The sequence below is a fragment of the Ochotona curzoniae genome, unplaced genomic scaffold (assembly GCF_017591425.1).
Source record: "Ochotona curzoniae isolate NIBS_2020 unplaced genomic scaffold, NIBS_Ocur_1.0 contig_1, whole genome shotgun sequence".
Lineage (NCBI taxonomy): Eukaryota > Metazoa > Chordata > Mammalia > Lagomorpha > Ochotonidae > Ochotona > Ochotona curzoniae.
This window is the reverse complement of record NW_024464918.1, coordinates 26,971,988-26,995,749: the sequence shown is the minus strand read 5'-3', so window position 1 is coordinate 26,995,749 and position 23,762 is coordinate 26,971,988. Positions and strand designations below refer to the sequence as shown.

The following is a 23,762-nucleotide window of genomic DNA, read 5'->3' as shown; positions in this document are numbered from 1 at the left end:
TGAGGTTGGGCAGGTAGGTAGGACGGGAGCATGTGAGGTGGCTCTGCCCGTGGGTGGCAAGCAAACTGGTAACAGCAAGCCTGGGCTGAGGCCATGCCCTTGATGGGTCCTCTTCTGCTTCCACAGCCATCTCAGCTTCTTTGCCTCCAAGCCCAGCCCCACAGCCATGATCCTGAACCTGTGGGAGGCACGCCACTTCCCCAGCGGCAACCTCAGCCAGCTCGCGGCGGCAGTGGCCGGACTGGGCCAGCCCGAGGCTGGCCTCTTCACAGTGTCAGAGGCCGAGTGCTGAGGCCGGCCTGCCTGGACACACCTACAACACTCTCACCAGCTTTGGCACCCACCAGGGACAGGCAGAGCCGGCCAGGAGGGCCTACCTATCCTCTGCCCCCGAACACCAGGGACAGCTGCTGGGATGGGCCCCCCTGCCTCTGCATTCCAGCCAGGGTTGTCCCTCATGCTGGTCCTTCAGACCACCCTCCTCCCACCCTTCTCCATGGCCTGCCTGGCCGGGCTGGCACAGCCACCTGCTCACACCTGGGGCCCAGGGTGGACAGTGCCTGGAGCCCGGGGCCAAGCCAGCCCGTGTGTGTGTGGCTGTGTGTGTGATGCTACCTCTGTCCCTGGCCCTGACCAGGGGCCGCATGCACACGGGCACACACGCACACGCCAGGCTCGGGACATGGCTCCGGAGCTCTCGCCTGGGCCGGAACTTATGCAAACATTTCTGTGCCTGCTGGGGAGGGGTGCATCTGCGGGGCCTGGCTCAAAGCCTGCAGAACTGAGGGCCACAGCTGGATGGGGCAGGTGGGGGTGAGGTCCCTTGACCAGGCGCATGATCATCACACAGGCGTGGTGCCCACGCATGCCTCGTGTGTTCCTCTCACGCACACCCCTCCTGGTGTTCCTCCGCCTCCCTCCTCCCCGCCCCCCCGACCCCGCCACACATATCTCACACTGGCCCCTGGAGGCTGCTCACGTCTCACGCCCAGTGTCCGTACACATCTGCCTCACATCCTGCCCACCTCCCACCCCCAGCCAGGGACACCTGCCAGCCCCTCCCTACCCCTCCCCTGCCCCTAGCCTCGAGGTGCCCTGCCTAGCAGGGTGTGTGAATATGCAATGGAGTCCCCGGGCTGTACAATGGCGAGTGTGTGTATGTGTGTGTGCCGTGGCGTGCCCGTTCCTGGGGCTGGCCGGTGGCCCTGTGGCAGGGCCCTGTCGTGTGAAGCTTGTGTCCTGACTCTGTCTTAAGTGCATTCCCGCACTTACACTTGGCCTTATGTACACAGCCTTGCCCGGCCGCCGGGGCGCATAGGGATTTTAGCAGACGTGAATGTAAATAAATTATATATATATATTGCTAACCCAAGTGCTCCTTCTCTTGGCATGGCTGCGGGCGGGGGCGCTGGGGACAGGCTAGTTCCTGTAGCCTGCTTCAGCAGGGTTGAAGCTGAGATCTCATGGCTGCCAGAGACCATTCTCAGACGCAGGTGTTCTCGGCAAGGCGGCAGGCCACCGCGGTGACCAGGGCTGCTCCTTTGCCAGACCCATCTTCTGACTCCAGGAAGGTGACCTTGCAGCGAGGGGCCAGCTGCTGCACCGTGGCTGCCACCAAGCTGGAGAAGCTGTGACAGGGAAGGGTTGAGGTGAGCCCAGGCCAGCCAGGCTCTACCAATGGAGGGGACAGGTCACCCTGCCCTGCCCAGCTCATGCACCCAGACTCACCGTGGGTGCAGCTTGTAGAGGGTCCCATCCACACCCACAGATATTGTGAGCTCTTGTAAGTTTCGGTTCTCTCGGATCTTCTCCACCACAGCAGCCACGCCAGCGCCACAGAGCTGGGCAGCCCGCCGGGACACGGCCTGGCACACCTCTAGGACCATCAGGGTATCATCTGAGGTTACAGGTAGGCCCAGATCCTCTAGGATGGTTCGCACCTGCCGCAGGGCCAGGCTGTCGCTGGGGGGGCCGAGAAGGGGGAGAGCACGCTGGGGAGGAGCGCCCCCCTCAGGAGGTCGCTTACATTCCCTCTCCCTCTGCCCGCCCCCATCGCCTAGCATCTCCCAGGACAGACAGAACAACACCTTTGGGAGGGGAAGAGTCGGCCTAGGCCTCGGGCACCTTTCAATGTCAGAGAGAAACTTGGTCTTAAAGATGTCCTTGGTCTGAAGGCGCTGGGTCTGCTTGCCCCGGAAGAGGACACCCCGGCTAGTTAGATACAGGAGGATGTGGCGCACGATCTCCCCCAGGTACATGCCACTGATCATCTTCTCAAACCTGTATGAACGGAGCAAGACACCAGACCAGCTCCAATCCAGTGCCAGCACCAACACAGTCACCACTGCCCAGGCCCCACCTGTACCTCTGCTTGTTGGGGTTGATGGATTCCTGGTCCACACTTCGATCAAAGCAGGTGTTAAGGCTGTTCAATGAGCCATCGTCCCCAAAGGCGCCCCACTCCATGTTGATGCACATACGGCCCGAGTCCCCGGCCACACTGGCCACGTTCTGGAGTTCTTCCATGTAGCAGGCGTTGGTACCAGTCCCTGCAGGGGCCCAGTGGGGTGAGTGCCACTTACTGATGTACACAGACCCTTTGGAGCCCAACTTTGTTCCCAGTGTGCTTTGTACAGACCCTGCTGGCACCACACCCTCAAAGACCCCTTCCTCTGGCAGGGTGCTTGTCCCAAGGTGTCGCCCAACGGTGTCCGTCCATCAGATTGTTTCCCAGAGACGGCCTGTTACTGCGTGCTGATGAGAGAGGCCCCTTAGCCAAGCTGGGAGCTAAGGCCATGGACATCAGACACCAGGAGAGCCTCTAAGGGCTCCAGCGGGAAATCGAGAGAGGCAGCATGGGGCAAGGAGGGGTGTAAGTGGAAGGAAAATTCCAGCAAGGAAGTAAAGTAAGTATGAAGCTAAGAAACACAGAGGACGTAGCCTGGGAAAGCTCTCCAGCAGGTGGTCTTCTGGCTGGCCCCACCTCAAGAACCTCTGCTGGCTGTCCATTTCCCCGGAAGCCCTGTGCAACCTGTCCTAGAGGGCTCTCCGAATGCCAGGGCCTGTGTTCAAGGTGCTCTCCATCTCACGGGGCTGCTGTGTGAACCGGCCCCTCTGTGCAGGTCAGCCGTGAGTCCCCTGTTCCTTTGTGCCCTTGGCCTACAGCTCCCCTGTGGGTGGAGTCAAGAGTCGGCTCTCCCTGAAGCCCCTGCTGAGCCTCGGCCTCCAGGAAGCATTCGATTTCTTCCCTTCTTCTATGTCTTTCTATCTCTTTGTCCAGGAGACAGTTAGAACCCGGGACTGTCTGAAGGGCTCTCCATAGACGGTTGGTGTCCTGCTCGAGTTCCTGGGAGCCAGGCCTGGCATTCCCGCCTCGTCCCATCTCACCCTCTCTCAGAGCCCTGGAGACACACGTGATTATTATCTTCCCCCTGGAGGATGAAGCAAATTAGGGCTCCAGAGACTTGCCCAAGGCCACGCAGTGGAAAACTAGTATTTCCACTCAGATCTGGACAACTCCAAAAATGCAGACTCATTCACTAACTGTGCGGGTGGAGGCTCAGGCACTGAGGCAGACTAACCTCCTCGCCCTCCACATTCCCAGGCCTATGGAGTGTTTTCAGGCCCCTGCCGAGCCAGCCAACGCTAGGGGTCTGTCAAACCGAGGCAGCAACAGGAGATAGCCAATTACCAAGCAGCAGGGACACAAAAGGGCGGGCCCTCCTCACCAACAATGAGGCCCATCTCGCAGCGGGGGTCCTCATAGCCACAGGACATCATGGTCCCCACCGTGTCATTGACAATGGCGACCACATTCAGCTCCACTCCCTGCACACAAAAGGATGCTGGTAGTTGCTGGGCAACGTGGTTGTCACAGCAACCAGCGCTGGACCCAGAGGTCTCTAGAGAAGAGCCCTCCCTTCATCCCACCCCCATCCCCTCCATGAGCAGAGGACCCTCTGCTCTCCTCCAGGTCTGCTGGAGCCCCAAAGCACCCCTCGAGGCAGGTACCTACCTGTCTACGCCTGATGGCTTCCCGCAACAAACACACGACATCTTTGCCTTCGCAGTCTGATGCATTGAAACCCTTGGTCCAGTTCAAGAGAATGCCCTGGGTGGGGACAAGGGGGGACGTTAGCCATGGGCCCCCTTCAGATGCCACACCACCTTCTCAAAACCTGCAATTCCTGCTCTCCCCAGCAGGAGCCCTGGTTGGCCTTTTCAACCCTTTGTCACAGGAAGTCTTACCCTCCTCCCTCTCCCACCTGCTTGTGAAGAAACCCACTAATCACAATTGGACCACATCTCTTGTCATTCGTTCTGAGAAGCTTGGCTGGGTTGGGGGCCATTTTCTGGCATTTGGCCAAAAGGAAAGGCCTTCAGTAACCACCAGCAGCTGGGGGAGTACAGGCTCAGATGCTAGGGGCCATAGCCAGGGGCTCCGAGGGGCCCAGTGGCCCCACTCCAATCCCTCTCCAGTTGCTTTCTTGGCCTCCAGGTGTGTGGGTAGGAGGCTCGTGGGGACAGCTCCTTGTGGCCCCACCTCCCTCACCTGGTCCAAGCCAAGCTGCCTGCATGGGAAAGAGAAGGTGAAGCCTAGGGGGAGGCTCCGGCCACTCAGCCCCTGCTTCCGCTGGAAGTCCACGATGCAATCCACAATGTGATCAAAGAGCTACGGGATGGGGTAGAGTGGGATGGGTCAGGGAGGGTCAGGGTGGGCTGAGCCCTGCCCTTCCCCCCCCCACCCGTTTGACATCAGGACCCAAGCTGGGGGGTACCTGCTGGCCAGAGCCCTGGGCCACGTGCTCCGGGACCTGGTAGATCTGATTGATGATCCGGACACCTCCATCACCCACATGCACCAGGAGCACCCGGAAGTTGGTGCCGCCAAGGTCCAGCGCCAGGAAGTCCCCTCGCTCTGTGAGGGTAGTGTCCTTCAGTGGCAGACTCTCTGTGATGCCCCCATCCCGCCCCAGGAGCTCACCTTCAGAGTAGGTCCTCACCATTGCCATCGGGCGTGGCCCGAACGTAAGTGGGCAGCATGCGGAGGGAGGAGGCCTCCCCTCGGAGGCCCCTGACCATGGCCTCCCGCATCTGGGTCTGCACTTGTACCAGCTGCTTGTGCTCCAAGCGGAATGGCATTAGGGTCTCCTTCAGCAGGTGCCGGTGGGCAGCCAGGCGGGCGGCCACTGCTGTCACCACTGCCACGCCCCGGCCGCCCCCATCCACAGAAGGAACGAATGAGACCTCACATCCTGGGACCAGGGGTACTATCGTATCCTGCAGGATTCTGCGGAACCTGCAAACAGGGATGGGGTCACCCACTTGGCAGCAGGCTGGCCTCAGGGGCCCCAGCACTCAGATCAACTGAATTCTAAGTCTGTTCCACACCTGGAGCATGTGTCCTCCCAGGACACACAGAGAAGCATCTTTTCCCTCCTCAGACACCTGCTGACCACAGAGCCCAGCTTGGTCCTTAGGCTATTGGGCTGCCACTGACTCGCCCACTGGTTGGCATATGGAGTTCCAGAAGGTACTTGGTATGTCTCACAATCACACTCGGGTTCATGCTCCCTGCTCATGTGAGACCACATGTCCACAATACCTGGAGTGCTGCTCAAACACTTGGCCTCCAGTGGCCACTGTGACCTGGAGTGTCTGCTGCTGCCGGCTACGCTGGAGGCGGGACAGGATGGCGGCCAGGGCAGCAGCACAGAGCCGGGCGGCCCGCATGCTCACAGCTGCACACACACAATGTACCAGCTCTGCGTCCGAGGCTGCTGGGCTTAGGCCTAAGTCCTTCAGGATACTGAAGGCACGGGCTACCCCAGAGGAAGCACTGTGGGGGGACAGAGAGTGCTGGTTTGGGATCCCCAGTAACACCCCTCCTGCCAAAGTGCCATGACCACCCGAGGCTCCAAGCACCACTCCACCCCAGCCCCAGAGTCCTCTGATCAAAGCTTCAGGTGTCCCCAACTCACTCTTCCATGTCAGCCACATGCCCCGCCCGGATGCTGTCTGGGCTCTGCAGCGCGGGGGAGGTGCAGCCACCAAAGAGCACCCCCTGCTGGGTCAGGTGTACCAGCACCAACCGCACCAGCTCACCCAGGTACAGGCCCCCAAACATCTTCTCAAACCTAGAGGGGAAGGCAGCCGGGGAAAGCCCATCCTAAGTGCTCAGCAACCCCTGGCCCCTCGGCCAAGAGCCCCCAAAGAGGAAGCCTTTCCTTTGGGACCCCGCAGAAAGCGGACAGCCTCCCCGAGACAGGTGAGTGTTTGCCCAGACCCTACTGATTCAGGTGAGATTCGCTGATCCCTGGAAGGGCAGTGGGCACTTCTCAGCCACCTCCAACCTCTATCAGGGATGGGCACAGGCAGGAATAAGGTGGGGGGGAGGGTCAAGGGTCGAAAATTCTGGGTTTTAGAACCTCGAGCCCTTCCTTCTTTGGATCTGGCCAGGGATGCTGCAGGGACCTCTGAGCAAAGCCTCAGGTGGATTCCTCAGGCAGGTGGTGGGAAGATGTGTTCATGGGGGTGCACTAAGGGCAACTTCAGGGGTATGAAAAGAGGAGTACAAGAAGAGGGGTGCCAGGGTCTAGAAGAGTCAGGGCCCCAGGCCAGCTACCTCTGGGCGCCGGGATTCAGGGACTCCTGGTCCAGGGTGTGGTCGAAGGTGGTCAGCACGGGCCCCAGGGCCTCGTTGTCATTGAAGGAGCCCCACTCGACGCTGACGCACATGCGGCCCCGATCCTCATCCAACACCGCCACATGCCGGGCCTCCTCCATGTAACATGCGTTGGTGCCCATGCCTGGCAGGGACAGCCAGTGAGGACGGGCCCCACCAGGCACTCGTACATACCTTCCCCCTTTTCCTCCCACCCCATCATCACGCCAAGCAGCCTGGTGCTCACCCACAACCAGGCCGACCTCACAGGGCCGGTCCCCTGGCTCGCAGCCCATCATGGTGCCCACGGTGTCATTCACCACAGCAATCACTTCAATGTTGTAGGTCTGGGGCACAGAGAGCAGAAGCTGAGGCTGGCCAGTATGGTCCAGAACTGGGCAACTGTGCTGGCTGGACAGACTGGGACCATCAAAGACAATCCAGAGCTGTCTCATGTCCCACATATTTGAGTCATGCCTGCTCGGACTCCACCCTCGGCTCCTCCCTCCTGCAACTCAACTTGGGGTTCCAGTGGCTCCCTCCCTCCGTCCTCACCTCTGGTGCTTCCCTCGGGCCTGGAATCAGTGTCCCCCGAATTGGTACCTCGCTTGTCTCACCTGGGTCCTGGCCTGGCTATCCCCAAGCCTGCTCCTGCCAGCCCCCACCTACAGTCACTGTGAATGGCGCCATAGTGGTCAGATGCCTCCACCTGCCTCCAGCAGCCTGTGCCTGTCTCAGAAACGTCACGTGCCATGCCAGCCCAGCTTAAGCTCCAGGCAGAGTCCTCCTGGGAGTCCTCCAGCCCCGGGACTCCCTCCCAAAGCATACCTCCTGCACAAAGACAGTCCCACCAGACTGTCAGGGCCTTAAAGGACAGAGTCCAAATTTTGTTCTCGGTGTTTCTTTCCAGGCTCCTCAACATATTTTACCTTTCTTAGCCTTAGTACAAGTTAAGTGCGAATGCTAGCAACATTAGCTGAGGGTGAAAGTGGGCAAAGCCTGTGAGCAGCCCAGGAAAGCAGGTCTCCCAGAAGCACTGGCACAGCCTAGGTGGACACTAATGCCCGCCCCCTTCCTTACTCACCCCCTGCCTCTGAATGGCATTTCTCAGCAGTTGGACCACGTCCTCACCTTCCACCCCACTGCACTGGAAACCTTTGGTCCAGGAAATGAGGGTGCTCTGTGGGCAGAGGAGTCATGTCACTTCCCCAGCAGCCTTTGCGGGACTACAGCCCACCCCACTACCACATGGCCCCACACCCACTCCATCTTACCTTGTCCAGGCTCGTCTGGCGACAAGGGAAAGGAAAGTTGAACCCGAGCTGCATTTTGTGCTTGCCTACGGGGTTTGCATCCAGGAACTCAGACAGGCAGCGGGCAGCAAAGTCAAAGAGCTGTAGGACAGGTGTGGGGGTCAGCTGAGCACACCTGAGCTCTGGCCGCCCCAGACTCAGGAATTGTGCAGTGAGCACTCACCTCCTGGCCGGTGCCCAACATCACCTCTTTGGGGATCACAAACTCCTGGCTCCTGGGCTCCACCCTGTGCCCATCCATGCCCGTGAGAGTCACCCACAAAACACGCAGTGAGGCCCCTGTGGCTCCAAGCTCCAACACCAGGAAATCTCCTTTCTCTAGGGGATAAGCAGGGCCACAGAAAGGCAAACAGCTAGCCAGAGCAGAGAGGCAGACCACCTGTGGGCAAGGGGCCTGGGAGATAAGGGTGGAAAGCAGGAATCTCGCCCTCTCCGAAGACCAGCCACCCATCTTGGTCTGGGGTACCCACCAGTGCCATGTGGGGTGGATGCCACATAGGTGGGCAGCATCCGGACAGCAGGGGCAGGGCCAGCCTGGTTGCTCAGTGCCTGCTCCATGCAGCCCAGCAGACTGGCTTGGATATGCTGTAACTGTGCATTCGTCACCTGGAACTGCTGCAGACACTCCTGCACCTGGAAGGGAACAGGCCACCATCACGGAGGGGCCTCCATCAGATGAGCCAGACTTCCTCCTGCCTAGCTCACAGCCTGCTTCTAGGTCCCCCACTTCCTACGAAGCTGAGTGGATCCCTGTTGGAGGCTTCTCTGAGGGACTTGGCCAGCTGCTCTGGGTCTTGCTCACCCCATTTATCTACCTCTCACCCCTCATAGCCATACTAAGCTCCCACACGTTCAGAAGGCTCTTGCTGCTTTGAGCCTGGGAGGTGAGGTGTCCCCCAAGGTTCGCATGTTGAGGGCTCGGTCCCCAGTGTGGTGATATAAAAGGCAGTGGGACCCCATGGGAGGTCACTGTTGGCTACTCCCGCTCTCTGGCCTCTGGTCTTGTCCTGGGGTTGCTCTGTCCAGCAGGTGCTCCGACCACTGTGACACGCTCTTCCATGAGGTCTTCACCACAGCCAAGCTGATGCTGGCACCAAGCCCCTGGATCTCCGAAACTAGGACCTCTTTTCATTATAACCCTTCCCAGCCTCAGGCATTTCATTACAGAAATGAGAAATAGACTCACAAAGGATTGTCTGGATTTTCCCTCTACTCTCCCTCATGGCCTGTTCCCTGGAGGCTCCTTCTCAGCTCCTACACACCCCTCCTCTAATTCAGACTTTGATGCCGCCCCCTTCTTTTTACTCCATCACTGACGGGTTACTCTCCAGCTCCCCAGCATCCAGAGCAAGAACCTTTCAGTGAGTTGCCAAGGACTGAATCCAAGAATGAAAAAACATACGAGCCAACTCTAAGAGCAAGTGTTTGCCTCTCTTGGGGCCATTGCTGAGGCTCAGCAAGTTAAGTCACCAGTAGCCTGTATGGGTACATATTTGAGTCTCAGATGCTCCACTTTCTAGTCCAGCTCCTTGCTAATGCACCTGGGAAGGTAGCAGAGGACAGTCCAACAGAGCTACAGGCTCCTAGCTTAGGCCTCACCCAGCCTGAGTAGTGTAGTCATTTGAGCAATGAACCAGTGATGGAAGATCTCTCTCTCTTTTTCTCTTCTTTCAAGTAAATAAATATATCTTAAGGAAAAGTATTTACCTCTCCTAACCCACTCTCAGACTCCAGAGTCTGAACATGCTCACACGTGTGACTTCAGGCCACCAAGGAGAGTCCTCTTGGGGCAGACCATCCTTTGCAAGACACGGATAAAGCCTACCTACTCTATACCTAGCAAAACAGCAGAGAAGGCAACACCAACCAAATCCTGCTTTGGGAAGCTCAGATCCCCCTGTGGGAAACAGAAAATAAAGAGTACGTGTAAGCTATATAAAGATTGTCAAAAATAAAGAAAAAAAAATTTTTAAAGAGAGAAAGAGCACATATAATGCTGGAATCAAGATGGCATGAATAGGGTAAGGACATATTTAAACAGACAGAGAAACATTAGCCAGTGTGAAGCAGAGAGGACACATTCCAGGAAATAGGAGAGGACAGAACAACAGCAGAAGGGCACTTGGAGACTGACAGACACAGGAAAGCAGTGGACACAACGGTGTGGTGTTACAATGACTGACACCCCAGTGGCATTCAGTGAGTGGCGATCCAAATTGCACAGGCAGCTGGAACTCCACCAGCAACCAGATGGGAAGGGACTTTCACTGGGAGCTTGGGAGGTGAACCCAGACAAAGAACTGCCCTTCCTGCTGTTCTGTTTGATTTGACCAGGAGCAGACGCACAGCAGCAGATCCCAGATGAACAGTGTGAGAACAGGGTGGATTTCACAGCCCAGTCAGCCCCCTAGAGCCGTACCTGGCACCATTTTGCTTAAGGAGGTGAAGGGCTATGGACAGTACTGTGCATGGACTGAGTTGGGAGTGAACTCATTTCTGACTCAGTGAACTGCAACAACATGCCATCCTACAGACTCCACCCGAGACAGGTCTGGATAACCCTCAGACCTGACTGCCAGCAGATCAAGAACTCTACTAGTGGTACGTCAGGTGCCATTTCATACGGTGTGGCAAAGAATTTAAAACTGCAGGGACAACAGTGAGCTGTGCAAGCGCTGAGCAGGGAACGATTCAGCTCAGTGCATTACACTGGTACCACAGAAAAATAATACCGACTATGGCATTGTATGGGTCAAAATAGGTCCGTGTGGCCCTCAGACCTAACGACCAACAGGTTCCAGCAAGATCACCACTACCAACAACCTAGCTATATAGGACACCTGGTGTCTCTGTAATCCTGGGACCTGCTCCAACTGGAACTAGGAGAAAGGTTGTACAGACAACAGAGCCTCAGCACTGGATCACAAGAGGTAGAGACTGGTGAGCCAGGAGCTGGGGCTACAGAGGCAATGTTGGAAATCTAACATAAGAACCCTGACCTGGAGTTCGCTGGAGGGAGTGGCACAAGTGACTGTAAACAAAGAAATGTGTGCCAAATGCAATAAGTAAAGTCGAACTTGTAGACCCATGTGTGACAGAGATTAGAAACCTGCCCCAAGGAGAAGAATCTGAAAACCAGAAGTACAATGATCAAGAGCAAAAGAAAAGACAAAGGCACAGTGAATAATACTGAATACTCCCCTGCAAAGCAGCAAAACCGTATGCCAATCTCAGAGTAAACTGAGGAAGACCTTGAGAAAATGGAGGATACAGAATCCATAAAACTCATTCTAAAGCTTCTTATCAACAATGAAAAGCACATAAAGCAGGCATTCAAGGAATTTAAGGAATATGTCACACAAGAAATGAATCAAATGAAAGCTGATATGTCAGAAATGAAGAATACAGTGGAGCAAATTAAAAGTATAGTGGAGAATCTCCAAAATAGAATAAATGAGGCAGAAGAAAGAATCTCAAAATTAGAAGGTGTTTCCTGTCACCAGGGGAAAATAAGCAAAAAGTTGGAAATAGAGCTGGATCCGGCCAAAAAAAAAGTATTCAAAAATGGAAAGACACTATTAAGAGGCCAAATATAAGAGTTATGGGAGTCCCAGAAGGTGCAGAAAGAGAAGCTGGGTTTACAAATTTATTTAAAGACATAATAAGGGGAAATTTCCCTAATTTGGAGAAAGAATTGGGAAACAACATCCAGAAGAGCCACAGAACTCCCAACAGTCTTGATCAAAAGCAGTCTTCACCAAGACACATGATCATCAAGCTCCCTTCAATCGAACATAAGGAAAAGATCCTTAAATGTGCACATGAAAAAGATCAACTGACATATAAAGGAATCCCAATTAAACTCACAGGATACCTCTCACAGGAAACTCTACAGGCCAGAAGAGAATGGAGTGACATACTCCAGATTCTAAAAGAAAAAAATTGTTGGCCCAGAATAACATACCCAACGAAACTCTCTTTTATCTTTCAAAATGAAATAAAATTCTTCCACAATAAAAAAAAAGTTAAAAGAATTTGCCTCTTCCACACCTGCCCTACAAAGGATACTTAAAGATGTTCTCTTGACAGAGAAGAGGAATAGCGCCCACCAAAACCAAAGGCAAATGGGAAGAACATCCCAGGAAAATAACAACACAAGACTAAACCAATGAGCAACCCATTCCTAAAATGACAGAACCAAATTACCACCCATACATATTAAACTCTGAATGAAAATTGCTTAAGCTCAATCAAACATCATAGATTAGTAGACTGGTTTAAAAACAAAACCCATCTATTTATTGTCTAGAAGAGACACACGTAACCAACAAAAATCAGCGGAAACTATATCACATGGGTTTTGTTGTTTTCTGCTAGTTTCACTTCTTCAAAACACTTTCTTCTGATTAACTCATTCAGTGACTCATAGGTCATACAGTAGCATCATTTTCTTCAAGAAGGTTCTTGATTTTCATTTCTTCAGCTACACGTTAGTCATTCAGTAGCATGTTATTTAACTTCATGGGGTTGTTAATTTCTTTTTTTCTCCCTGATGTTGATTTTGTTTTGTGGCTTTTCATTTAAGGGGCTGTATAGTAGCTGTGTAGTGGAGACTGTCATATCTAGTAACATGTCATTTAACTTCATGGCATTGTAAATTTCTATTTTTCTTTCTATTGTTGATTTTGTATTATGACTTTTCATTTAAGAGGATTACAGTAGCTGTGAAATGGAGACTAACATCCAGATGTGAGGATACAATGTAGTATGCATTTCCACTTCCTGACAAAGATGGACTTACAATGAAACTGTTTACTATATCTTGACAATAGGATTCTGGACTCTCTGCCATTGTCCATGCCCGCAATGATGGACATTAGACTGTTATATAGATGAACTAGGCGGGGGGGTGGGCGGGAGGGAATTGGGGAGGGAATAAAAGAAATGCCAGGAGCCTATGGAACTGTATCATAAAATGATAACAATAATAAAATGCAAAAAAAATTTTAAAGGATATATAGTAACTGTGTAATGGAGACTATCATATCCAGATGTGAGTATACAATGCAGTGTGCATCTCTACTTCCAGATCAAAGATGGACTCCCAATGAAATTGTTTACTGTATCTTGACAATAGGATGCTGGACTCTCTGCTCACAATGATGGACATAAGACTGTATATGAAGATCTATACTATAGAAATGATATAGGGGAACTCAGTGAGCAGGAAGGGGATTGGGGAGAGGGGAGGGAAATCCCAGGGCTTATGCAACTGTATCATAAAATGATAATAATAAAAAGAAGTAAATTTTTAAAAAAGAGCACATGTAGTGATGGTGGCTACTAGAAAAAATTATAAAGGGCCAGTGTTGTAGCACAGCAGGCTCAGACACCGTTCCATATCAGAAAGCCGGTTCTGGTCCCAGCTACTCCACTTCTGATCCAGAGTTCTATTAATGCGTCTGGGAAAGCAATGGAAGAGGGCCCAAGTGTTTGAGCCCCTGCCATACACATGGGAGATCCAGATGAAGCTGTTAGCTCCTGGCTTCAGCCTGGCCCAGTCCCAACCATTACTGCCATTTGGGGAGTGAACCAGAAGATGAAAGATCTGTGTGTGTGTGTGTGTGTGTGTGTGTGTGTGGGCGCACACACACACACATATCCCTCTCTCATGTAAGTCTTCAAAGTAAAAAATGTGGGAGGACAAGATTAGAAGTTAGAGAGTGACCGGGAGAGGAACAGATATTTTTAGATAAGGGAAGGCCTCCTTGAGGAAGGACAGAATAAGCCATTTGACGATCTGAGAGAAGAGAACAAAGGGATTTTTCTGCATAATGGGGAGGGATGGCGGGGGTTGGAGGGAACTGTGGCCTGTGCCAGGATGGATCAGAGTCAGGAAGCAAGAGAAGATGGGGGCGGGGGGGGAGGCAGAGGACAGAAGAGCCCCAATCTTCCGTGCATCAGAAGCCCAGGAGCTTCATGGGCGTCCCCAGAGATCTCCCCTCTGTGTACAGCATCAGTTCCCTTCTCCCAGAGGACCCACTTTCCCAGGTTTCAAAGTAAACCTCAATAACCTCCTTGGATTCAGTGGAGGATGACAGCCAGGGACTCCACTCCCCGCAGCCCAGCACAAGCCACAGCTTGCCACAGCGGAACTGCACGGCTCCGACCCCCTGTCCCAAACCGGCCCCGTGCCTGTGAGAGACGAAGCCAGACACTTGGCTAATGAGGCAGCGAGAGCCAGAGGAGAGAGGGAGAGGCCCACTCAGTGCCACCCCTGCTTCAGCGAGACACCAGGAAACAGGTCCCTAAGGGGCCAACAACTTCAACTGTCAGTTACAGCAGATGCTCCTTCAAGTGGCTATCGCCATGTTTCAGTTAAGAGACTGAGGCTCTGAGAAGGTGGCATGGAGGAGTGGAGCAACCTCTGAGCACGAATCCACCTGACTGCAGAGGATTCCATGTTATTGCAAAGCTTCCCACAACCTAACAAGGTCCCTTGACAAGTACCCAACACAGGAAGACGTAGGAGGGCGCCCCAGACAACCAGAATGAGCAAGTATGATGTGAGCCTGGGCCCTGCAACTTTTCCAGCTCTGGAGTCCTGGCATAGCCTATCCCTCTGAGCCTTGTGCACCTCTTGAGCTAAACCGAGAACATGGTTTAGTATTTCAGAGTCCTGTTCCCCCCACCTCCCGCCCCAGGCTCTGCTGCCTGGATTACTGTGGTGCTGTGATAACCAGAGGGGCTGAGGGATTGGAAGGTGGGAGGCACTGCTCAGATGCCTGGTGTGTTTTCTCATGGCTTCCTGGAAGCAGCTGACTTTCCAAGAAATTCATGACTTTGCTCTAATTGAAACCCTTCTTTCTGGGCATAGTGAAGTTCAGAAGGAGGGACTAGAAGAAAGCAGAAGTTACTAGAAAGACAGAAAGGCTTCTGTGGCAGAGCTTACTAAGGCCCACGTCAGCCAGGAGAAGCCCAGCAGGGTCTCCCCTCCCTGCTCCCTAGAACAGTGGGGTGAAGCTGCAGCCAAGAGGGTGAGGTGGGAAGAGCTGGAGAACATGTGAAATCCCATCTGGCCTTTTGTGCTCAGACCACAAGATGCAAGCTGATCCCATGCCATCTCTGGTGACAGAAGGAGGCACCAGCAGAAGGATTGGGGCTCAGCATGGGTCACACATTGTCCACCTCTGGATTGTGTGAAGGTAAGCCTCGGGTGAAGCCTGGGGTATCCAAGGCTACGGGAAACTTGGCCTTCACAAAGTCCTCCAAATGTAAAAGGACTTTAATTTTTGAAATTTATTTGAAAGAGACAGACACAGAGGTACAAAAAGAGAGGTGTCCCATTGCCTGGTTTAGTCCCCACGTGACCACAGCAGTTAAGCCTAGGCTGACTGAAGCCAGGAGCCAGGAACTCAATCCAGGTGTCCCATTGGGTGACAGGGACCCAAGTGCTTCACCACTGCCCCCCCAGGGTGCACATGAAGAAGCAGGAATTGGAAATAGAGCTGGGATTTGTACAAAGGATTTGTGGCTGATAGTCAATGACTGCCAAATGCCTGCCTCCAACAGGAAAGTCATTTTAAAAAATTAATTGATTATTCCGTGATACAGTTCTATAGGCTCTGGGATTTCTCTTTCCCCCTCCCCAAGTTCCCACTCCCACCCCTCCAAGGCAAGTCTTTAAACTGCAGGTCTGGGTGGGTGGCATTGCCAGTGGGGGCACAGAATTCTCCGGAAGGAGGACAGGAAGTGAAAGGGGAGGGAACCGCAGACTCTGGAGCAAGGCCTGGTTGGGCAGATGACGTGACTCCTTGCACACTGCTGAGCCCGGCTATGGGCCGGGCACAGGGGAATCAAAAATGAAGGAAACTGCACAGGACCGACTCAGGACCCCTTTCCCCACGCCTCTTCTGCACATGCAAGCCACCAGACAGGAGGGTATCGACCTCTATTTCCCTCTGACTAACAAGGAAGCAGAGAGAGTAAACATGAAATTACTTGCACAAGTATTTCCTGCTTGAGGGTGTGGTAGACAAGGACTTTTAAAGCTTGGTCAGGGGACAGAAGGGCCAGCTCTGAGCAGCTCGGGCACATTCCTATATAGGTTCACTACACAAACTCTGGCCATCTCCATTCATCTGATTGCAGTGGTCATGTCAGCAGAGGGAAATGTGTAGGGGCAATTGGGGAAGCAGAAAGGAGGGTTTGGGGACTCAGCTTTATACCAGGAAGCTGTTGGAGGACCCATTCTCAAGGCAGCAGTAGGAGAGATCCACCAACTGCTGGACCACCCCAGCCCAAGTTCTCCCACGCCTCGTCTTTGAGACGAGGACACACAATCGTTCACTCCCTTGTTGGTGCTTGGAGCCTCCCAGGAGAGTGGTACCAAATCAGACCTGAATGCTTGGGTAGCTAGAACGGGGCTGCACAGATGTAAGCCAGGGGATCTGGGCATCTTCAGTCCTGCTGCCCTTGACGACCTTACAGAGACACAAAATGGAAGCTGGTACTGTACTTACCAGTTCAGAGTGCACCAAGGACTCGGCCATGGGCCCAGTGTATTCTTCCATGTCGTTTCACAATGGTTATTGGCCACCTATAGGAGAAAAGGGACACCCCAAGTAAAATCCCCAACTCTATTGAAGGCCCCGGAGGCTTTAACCCCAAACCATCAGCTTCCTTCCTCTGAAAAGGATTCGGAAGGGAAACTGTAGACAGAACTCAGAACTTCTGACCATCAGCGTTCCAGTAGGCCTTTGTTTTCCAGGAGTATGTGTAGTGAGAGAACACTAAGGAAGGCTGATAGTAAATGCCACTCATTTATTGTCATTAATTCACATTCGCTGGTTCCTGGTGCCTAGCGATGGGGATAAATGAAGCAACCCCACGCCTTGTCCTTGGGGACCTCATGTGGCAGTGAACAGACAGTGGCAGAGATGGATCTGTGTTGTAGGCATTGAGGCTGAGAGGTCAGGTACGTGTCAGGAGTTTGAAGCAAAGGCTGTGAGGAATGAAGGGACAAGGGTGCTGCCAGCGAAGCAGACAGGCTGGACTGTGCAAAGTCAGCCCACCTGGAGGAGTGCAAGGTTGCTTCAGAAAGGGGCCTCACTCTAGGTGTGACTATGGGCAAGCCGTTTCTTTCTTTCATCATCAAAATAGGAGGAGATACATGTCCTCCCAGGGTTGCTGTAAGCACTAAGTGGAGCAAACATCTCAGGGGATGTTTATGAAATAGGATGTGCAATGCAAGCAGTGGCTCACAGAGGCATTTCAAGAAGGGCAGTGACGCAGAGCCAGGAGTGCTGAGGACCCAGAATGGGGCTACACCGTGCCTCCTGACCTTGAAGTCTCATTTCTTCACCAGTGAAGTAGGAATCCACCCACACAAAGGGCTGCTTGGGGCAAACGCAAAAGCAAGTGCAGACCATGCTGCAAATGCATGGGCAGATCTTTTGAGCTGAGCCTGAGTTGACACCCGTGTGCCTCAACTTTCTCTTCTACAACAAAGCAAATAAAATTCCTGTTCCTTTGTAACATTGGACAGGACTGTAGAAGTGTCAGGTGTGTTTGCCCACTCAAGCTGCAGGTGGTAGCTGCTCCAGGTAGTCCCCAGGGAAGACTTCAGTGGTTAAGGTGCTCCTCAAGAGGTGGAGGGCCAAACAGGAGCCAAAACCATCTATCCACTGTTACCTCCTTCACTTTGCAACAGCCACATTTCTGCAGGGTTCCTTCACCCCCCTCCACTCCTGCCCACCTTCTACTCCCATCGCTTAACATGCCACATGACCACCAATATCCTTCCAGCCATGAACTATTTTCTTTATTGCAAACTTCTCTTCCTTGGCACTGACAGCCAATCTCTTCCAAGTCTCCTTTCTAAATCTTTCACAAATTTTGCCAACAATTTCTTCCTCTTCTCTTTAAACAAAGGGGTTCCAAGTTTCTGGCTCCCTGTTCATTTCACTCATTCCTAAGGTTTGATTAAAACCTATGACAGTGCTTTCAAACCCAACTATCTTGAGATTATTCGTAAATTAGAGTCTTTTCACAGATTATTAGAGCCCTTCTCAAATTAGAGCCCTTCTCAAAATCAAAGGGCCATATTCCTTTCCTCCCTTCCTGATGGAAAACTTCACAAGGTCTGCCCATGCATTCTTCTGTCTAGAATGGCCTTGTATACACCCTGGTGCTCACTTTCTATTTGCAGATGGCTTTCGGGGCTGGCATAGAGATGCAGCAGGCTGGTATTGTGGTATAGTTCCAGCCTGTAACACTAGCATCTCATATGGGCATTGATTTGCATCCTGGCTTCTCCACTCATGATCCAACTCTCTGCTAAGAGCCTAGGAAAAACAGCCCAAGACAGCCAGTGTTTGGGCCCCTGCCACCTATGGGGAAGACCCAGATGAAATTTCTGGCACCTGGCTTTGGCCTGGCCCAGTGGCCCTCTGGGAAACAAACCAGTAAATGGGAAAATTTCCCGTGTCTCCGTAACTCATAGAATACTTTTTCTGGAAAGAAAGGAAGAAAGGAAGAAAGGAAGAAAGGAAGAAAGGAAGAAAGGAAGAAAGGAAGAAAGGAAGGAAGAAAGAAAGAAAGAAAGAAAGAAAGAAAGAAAGAAAGAAAGAAAGAAAGAAAGAAAGAAAGAAAGAAAGAAAGAAAGAAAGAAAAAGAAAGAAAGAAAGGAGGGGAAGTTCGAGCTGGGGTTCCTCCCTGCTGCGATGGCCACTGGTCACTCTCCAGTCTCATTAGCGCTGACTCAGACCTCTGCTTCTAGTTGTTCATCACCCAACCAACTCCCAACATTCAACCTCACTTTCTGCTTGTTGCTCCCTCCGGGCCATGCTGACTGCAAGCTGCACTGTCTCCCGCTTAGCAAACTTAACTCTGATTTGAGAGGGCTATTCTTGTAACTGTCCTGATCTTTATTGCCCAACACCAGGGTTTGAGACTTGAGTACAACAAAGCCATGACCTTTTTTTAGCAGCTTTTTACTACTGGAAGCAGGGGAGGTCAAAGAAGAAAGCTTCATACACATCTCCCCCAGATCACATATAGCTACGCTATTTCTAAATCTTTAAATGGGAGTGTGGCATGTTCCTTCTGTTACCTTCTCTGAAGGTAATTGCTAAAAACGCTAGGGGGTACAAACAAGGCCCGGCTAGTTCATTCCATCACATATTCAGTCCATTACCCATCCACACTTTATTTATTCACCACTTCTACAGGTCTGTAGGTCAGTGGGGAGGGGCACATTGCTCATGGCTACACGCCCAGGACCCAGTCGAGGCTCGGCCCAAGCTTGCCTTAGAGGCTTGTATTCGATCAGTGAGCCACTCGGAGGCTTCCCTCTGGAAAGCACCCCAGAGATTCCTGAGAATGGAACCAGCTGGCTTGGTCTCTCCAACATCCACTCCTCCGGTGTGGCCAAGAAGGAGGGGGCAGAGATGAAGCAGGCTGGGGATGAAGCGCCCTCTTACCTGGGAGACAGCAGTTGGTCACTCTGCTTGGAATTCTTCTCCCAGAATGTGAAACACCCCCAGTGAACTTCGTCTGCACCCAAAAGTGAAACTCACTGAGGACCAGCGTTTATAATGTTGCCGAGCCCCACCCTCTTCCTCCACCACCGATTGCAAGACACCAAGTAATTCAGGAAGGTATACTTCCTTCCAAGTCTAACCTAAGCAGAGCCAAGGATAGGCAGAACTGTGGTGCCAACTTGGAAGACCCCGGGAAGGGGGAGCCTTGCATCGACTGAAGTGGTCCTTCGATCTCTCCTCTGCTGTGTTGCAACCTCTTCAAATTTCAGACACGAGGAGTCGGAGTACTGTGGTGGTGTCTCACCCTTAGAAAGTCATTGGAGGAGGCTAGCCTAGGAATTATAGCCTACAGTCCCAGTGTGATAGCCTAGTGGCTAAATCCTTGCCTTGCGTGTGCCAGGACCCCATATGGGTACCAGTCCATATCCTGGCTGCTCCACTCCCCATCCAGCTCCCTGCTTGTGGCCTGGGAAAGCAGGAAGGGACGGCCCAAAGCCTTGGGACCCTGCACCTGTGTGGGAGACCCAGAAGAAGCTTCTGGCTGCTGACTTCAGATCTACTCAGCTCCAGATGTTGCAACCACTTAGGGAGTGAATCAGCAGATGGAAGATCTTTGTGTCTCCTTCTCTCTGTATATCTACCTTTACAATAAAAATAAATCTAAAAAACAAAACACAGTCTGTTAGATCGTTTTTCTAATATTCTTTAAGTATTTTTTAAAGATGTATTTGAAAGACAGCGATAGGTGGGAGGACTAGCGGGAGAAGAGGAGATCTTCCATCTGCTGGTCTACTCCCCAAACGATTGCAACAGCCAGGAACTGGGCCAGGCTAAATTTAGGAGCTACCAGCTTTTTCTGAGTCACCATGTTAGATACAAGAGCTCAAGTGCTTGGGCCATCCTCTGCTCTTTTCCCAGGCAAATTAGTGGGAAGCTGGATGGGAAATGGAGCAGCCACAATTCAAACCAGTACCCATACAGGATGCCAGGCGGCAGACTGTGACTTTACCCACTATACCAAAATGCCAGCCCTGTGTTTAAATATTAATGAGTAAGAGGCTATGTAAGAACACAAGAGCAAGGGACTGATTGCCCAGGAAGTGGGCAGAGCAATTGAGGACGTTGAACCCAGAAGGAAGGACAGCAGTATGCTGACAGAAGTCCTTGACATGTGTGTGTAGTGTTGGATCTCTAACATACAGGTGCTGGGCCTGGCACAATGGCTCGGTGGCTAAAATTCTCCCCTTGCAAGCACCAGGGTCCCATATGGGCACCACTTCATGTCCCAGCTGTTCTACTTCCCATCCAGCTCCCTCTTTGTGGCCTGGGAAAGCAGCAGAGGATGATCCAAAGCCTTGCGACCCTGTAGCCACGTGGAAGACCTGGAGGAAGTTCATGGCTCCTGGCTTTGGATGAACTCAGCTCTGGCTTTTAGGACTGCTTGGGGAGTGAATCAGCAGCTGGAAGATCTTCTTTCTCTCTGTATCTTCTTTCTGTAAATCTGCCTTTCAAATAAATAAGTAAATAAGAAAATTCTGGAATAAACAGTTCATATGGAACAATAAACAAACACACAGGTGCTGTGCTGGAAAGTGGTGACAAGTCAAGGACCCAAACACACAGTGGAGGTTTCTGGTGGGACAGGAGGGGTCAGCCAGGCTGTGAAATCTGGCTTCACTCTGCAGGATCCTTTGCTCTGAAAGGAAAGAGTTGGTTCACATTACAGGTCTTCTTTACAGAAAGGAGAGTGTCCTTTCTCTACGCTGAGGCTTTGTTGGTCGCCAAGTCGTTTCTTCAGCTCAGCTGGTCTTCAATGCACAGAACCCCAAGGCATCACTACAGAAGACCAGACAGATGGTAACAGTCTTCATTTAGGCAGTCTGGTAGACAGATACTTGAGAACTTCAGGTAACCATTTCAGCAGAAACCCCACTGTTATCCACAGAAAATACAAGATCTCCACCAGGCTGCAGGCTTCTGTATGAATGCTGGCATGATTCGGCTCGGAAACACAGTGGACGTCAGTCTTGTAACATTTTAGAGTTATCACCCAGATGCACAGGCTCTGGAAAGCAGGAAGTGGTGAACAGAGTAGCTGGAAGTGATGCGGGGAATAGCTGTCATCCTCCCACCCTGGGTTTTTAGCTTGCCATCTTTGTGTAACTGGTAGAGACGTCAAAAGTTAATGTGATAGGCCTGCTTGCAATTTATGGCAACTGCCAGAGCCAAGCAGTCTTTGATCAGCATTGCGAGGGCTCCTCCTCTGTTTTTTAGAAGTTGTGCCCATTTCCCTCAGAAGCAAAGGGTTCTAGTCCCCCAGTGACATTGGCAGGAATGGTCTGGATCCAGGCCAGTGGAGGCCTCGAGGAAGCTGTTGTTAGGGTTGTGAGCAGGGACAGCCCTGGCTGTCAAGGAGGCGCATCAGCTGAAGTTCTCTTCAGACACCAGAGGGCCACTGACAGATGATGGGGAAGGAGGACAACTCCTGACAAGGCTCCCTCGCCAGCCCTTAGTGCTGATCTGCAGCTCTGCAGAAAAATGACAAAATGGGGAGAAGCAGGCACAGCAGAACTGGAAGACCACTGCTAGACTGGGGGCTAGACCCTTTCTGCTTTTAGCTTGTCTCTTCCCATCTCCGGGGCTACAGCCAGGTGCATAGGACCTCAATAAGCTCCCTACCGTTCCCTGCACACCTTTTATACTCAGGAGGTGCACTGCAGCTCTCCTGCGCACATTGGCTGTTCAATTATTCTTCTTGCTGGTTTTTCTGGAGAGTGCATAATCAGGGAGTGGGAATGACCTAGGAGGGAAACATGAGCACCTGCCTCTTGGGTTGCCACTCCCATTGGAGAGCACGAAAAACCAGGACAGGGGCAGGGGTGACATGACAGAAAGGCACCCATCAATATGTGTGTGGACTGGATAGTAGGGTTGGATGGATTGAGCTAGGTTTCAATGCCCAGTGACATGTACAAGAGCTAAATGGGATGTGGGACAGACTGAACAAGTCTGAAGTACATAGTGGCAAACATGGGAACCAGGGCAGGGGACAGGCCTGGTGAGGGTAATGGGGTTACCCTGACTAGGCTACAGCTCCCACTGGTTTGCGTGAAGCCGAGTACGAAGTGGACATTGGAACCATTGGTTCATGTGGAAGACAGGGCTGGAAACAGAACTGACCCAGCAATTGCAACCACCAGCATGTGTATAAGCTAATTGGAGCGATGGGCTTTTCCGAACCCTGTACTGGCAGACACATACACAAGAATCAGGTCTGGAGATCACTCCAGATGAAGTTTCTTTGGGGATCCCTGCAACTGAATTGCTGATCTCAGAACCCCAACCGTGATGAGACTATATCAGCCAGTGGATTCTGAAGAGATTCCATCAACCTTGGAATGGTGAGATTGGCAGCAATTCAACACTGTTGAACTATCAAAACCACTTGAGCAGGACCCTCGGAGCATGCCCCACATTGGGGAATTGGGATGGGTGGGTGGGAGGCTGGATGGGGCTTTTCTCTTTGTTTCTCCCCTGACCCCAGATACAGAACAAAAATGATATTAGTGTGGAAACAATGGTGTTACCCACTTACTGTAGTCCTTGACCCTTTGTACCCTAATCAACTATGTAAGATTATCCAAAAAAAAAAAAAGGGGCCCGGCGCGATGGCACAGTGGTTAAGGTCCTCGCCTTACATGCCCGGTATCCCATATTGGTGCTGGTTCCCATCCAGCTCCCTGCTTGTGGCCTGGGAAAGCAGTTGAGGACAGCCCAAAGCTTTGGGACCCTGCACCCGCTTGGGAGACCCGGAAGAGGCTCCTGGCTTCAGATTGGCTCAGCTCCAGCAGTTGCGGCCCCCTGGGGAGTGAATCAGCAGATGGAAGATCTTCCTCTCCTCTCTGTATATCCGCCTTTCCAATAAAAATAAAATAAATCTTTAAAAAAAATCTTTAAAAAAAGGATCTGGAATATGTTGCTCCATTCTCTTCTGGCCTGTAGAGTTTCCTATGAGAGGTCTCCCGCGAGTTTAATTGGCATTCCTTTACATGTCAGTTGATTTTCTTTCACGTGCACATTTAAGGATCTTTTCCTTATGTTCCAGGTGGCGTAGATAGTTCTGAAATGCTGTTGATCCCACCAATTGAAGCATGAGGAAACCCTTCCAATGTCCACTGTCTGACACAGTCAACTTTAGGGTCTCAATTGGCCCTGATTTTTGCTGTCATTGTTTGACTGGAG

The 23,762-nt window shown here is 52.2% G+C and overlaps 2 protein-coding genes across 3 annotated transcripts in view; one reads left to right on the top strand and one right to left on the bottom strand.

Moving 5' to 3' along the window:
• Positions 1-1,367, top strand: part of UNC5A (unc-5 netrin receptor A) — a 55,657-nt gene extending 54,290 nt beyond the window's left edge. For both annotated transcript variants that reach the window (XM_040964165.1, XM_040964075.1), the window contains one exon: positions 127-1,367. In XM_040964165.1, coding sequence (XP_040820099.1) covers positions 127-292 — 166 coding nt within the window. In that variant the 3' untranslated portion in view covers positions 293-1,367. The remainder of the gene's footprint in view (positions 1-126) is intronic.
• On the bottom strand, positions 1,338-19,540 carry HK3 (hexokinase 3). Its single transcript, XM_040963970.1, has 19 exons — positions 19,461-19,540; positions 16,500-16,576; positions 8,448-8,610; positions 8,141-8,295; positions 7,939-8,058; positions 7,749-7,844; positions 6,912-7,011; positions 6,626-6,809; positions 5,982-6,137; positions 5,606-5,839; positions 5,004-5,299; positions 4,779-4,918; positions 4,553-4,672; positions 4,016-4,111; positions 3,729-3,828; positions 2,366-2,549; positions 2,125-2,280; positions 1,729-1,962; positions 1,338-1,628 (listed from the first exon to the last, which is right to left on the bottom strand). Exons 2-19 carry the CDS (start codon positions 16,548-16,550, stop codon positions 1,484-1,486), a joined length of 2,730 nt encoding a protein of 909 aa, XP_040819904.1. The 5' UTR covers positions 16,551-16,576; positions 19,461-19,540; the 3' UTR covers positions 1,338-1,483.
• Between the last annotated feature and the right edge of the window lie 4,222 nt (positions 19,541-23,762).

Excerpts from the sequence above, each read along its gene's own strand:
- HK3 (XM_040963970.1), bottom strand. The coding sequence starts at position 16,550 with ATGGAAGAATACACTGGGCCCATGGCCGAGTCCTTGGTGCACTCTGAA. Across the intron at positions 4,112-4,552 it reads GGCAGCTTGGCTTGGACCAG|GGCATTCTCTTGAACTGGAC; the intron begins GTGAGGGAGGTG and ends GTCCCCACCCAG. Across the intron at positions 1,963-2,124 it reads TTTCTCTCTGACATTGAAAG|CGACAGCCTGGCCCTGCGGC; the intron begins GTGCCCGAGGCC and ends CGGCCCCCCCAG.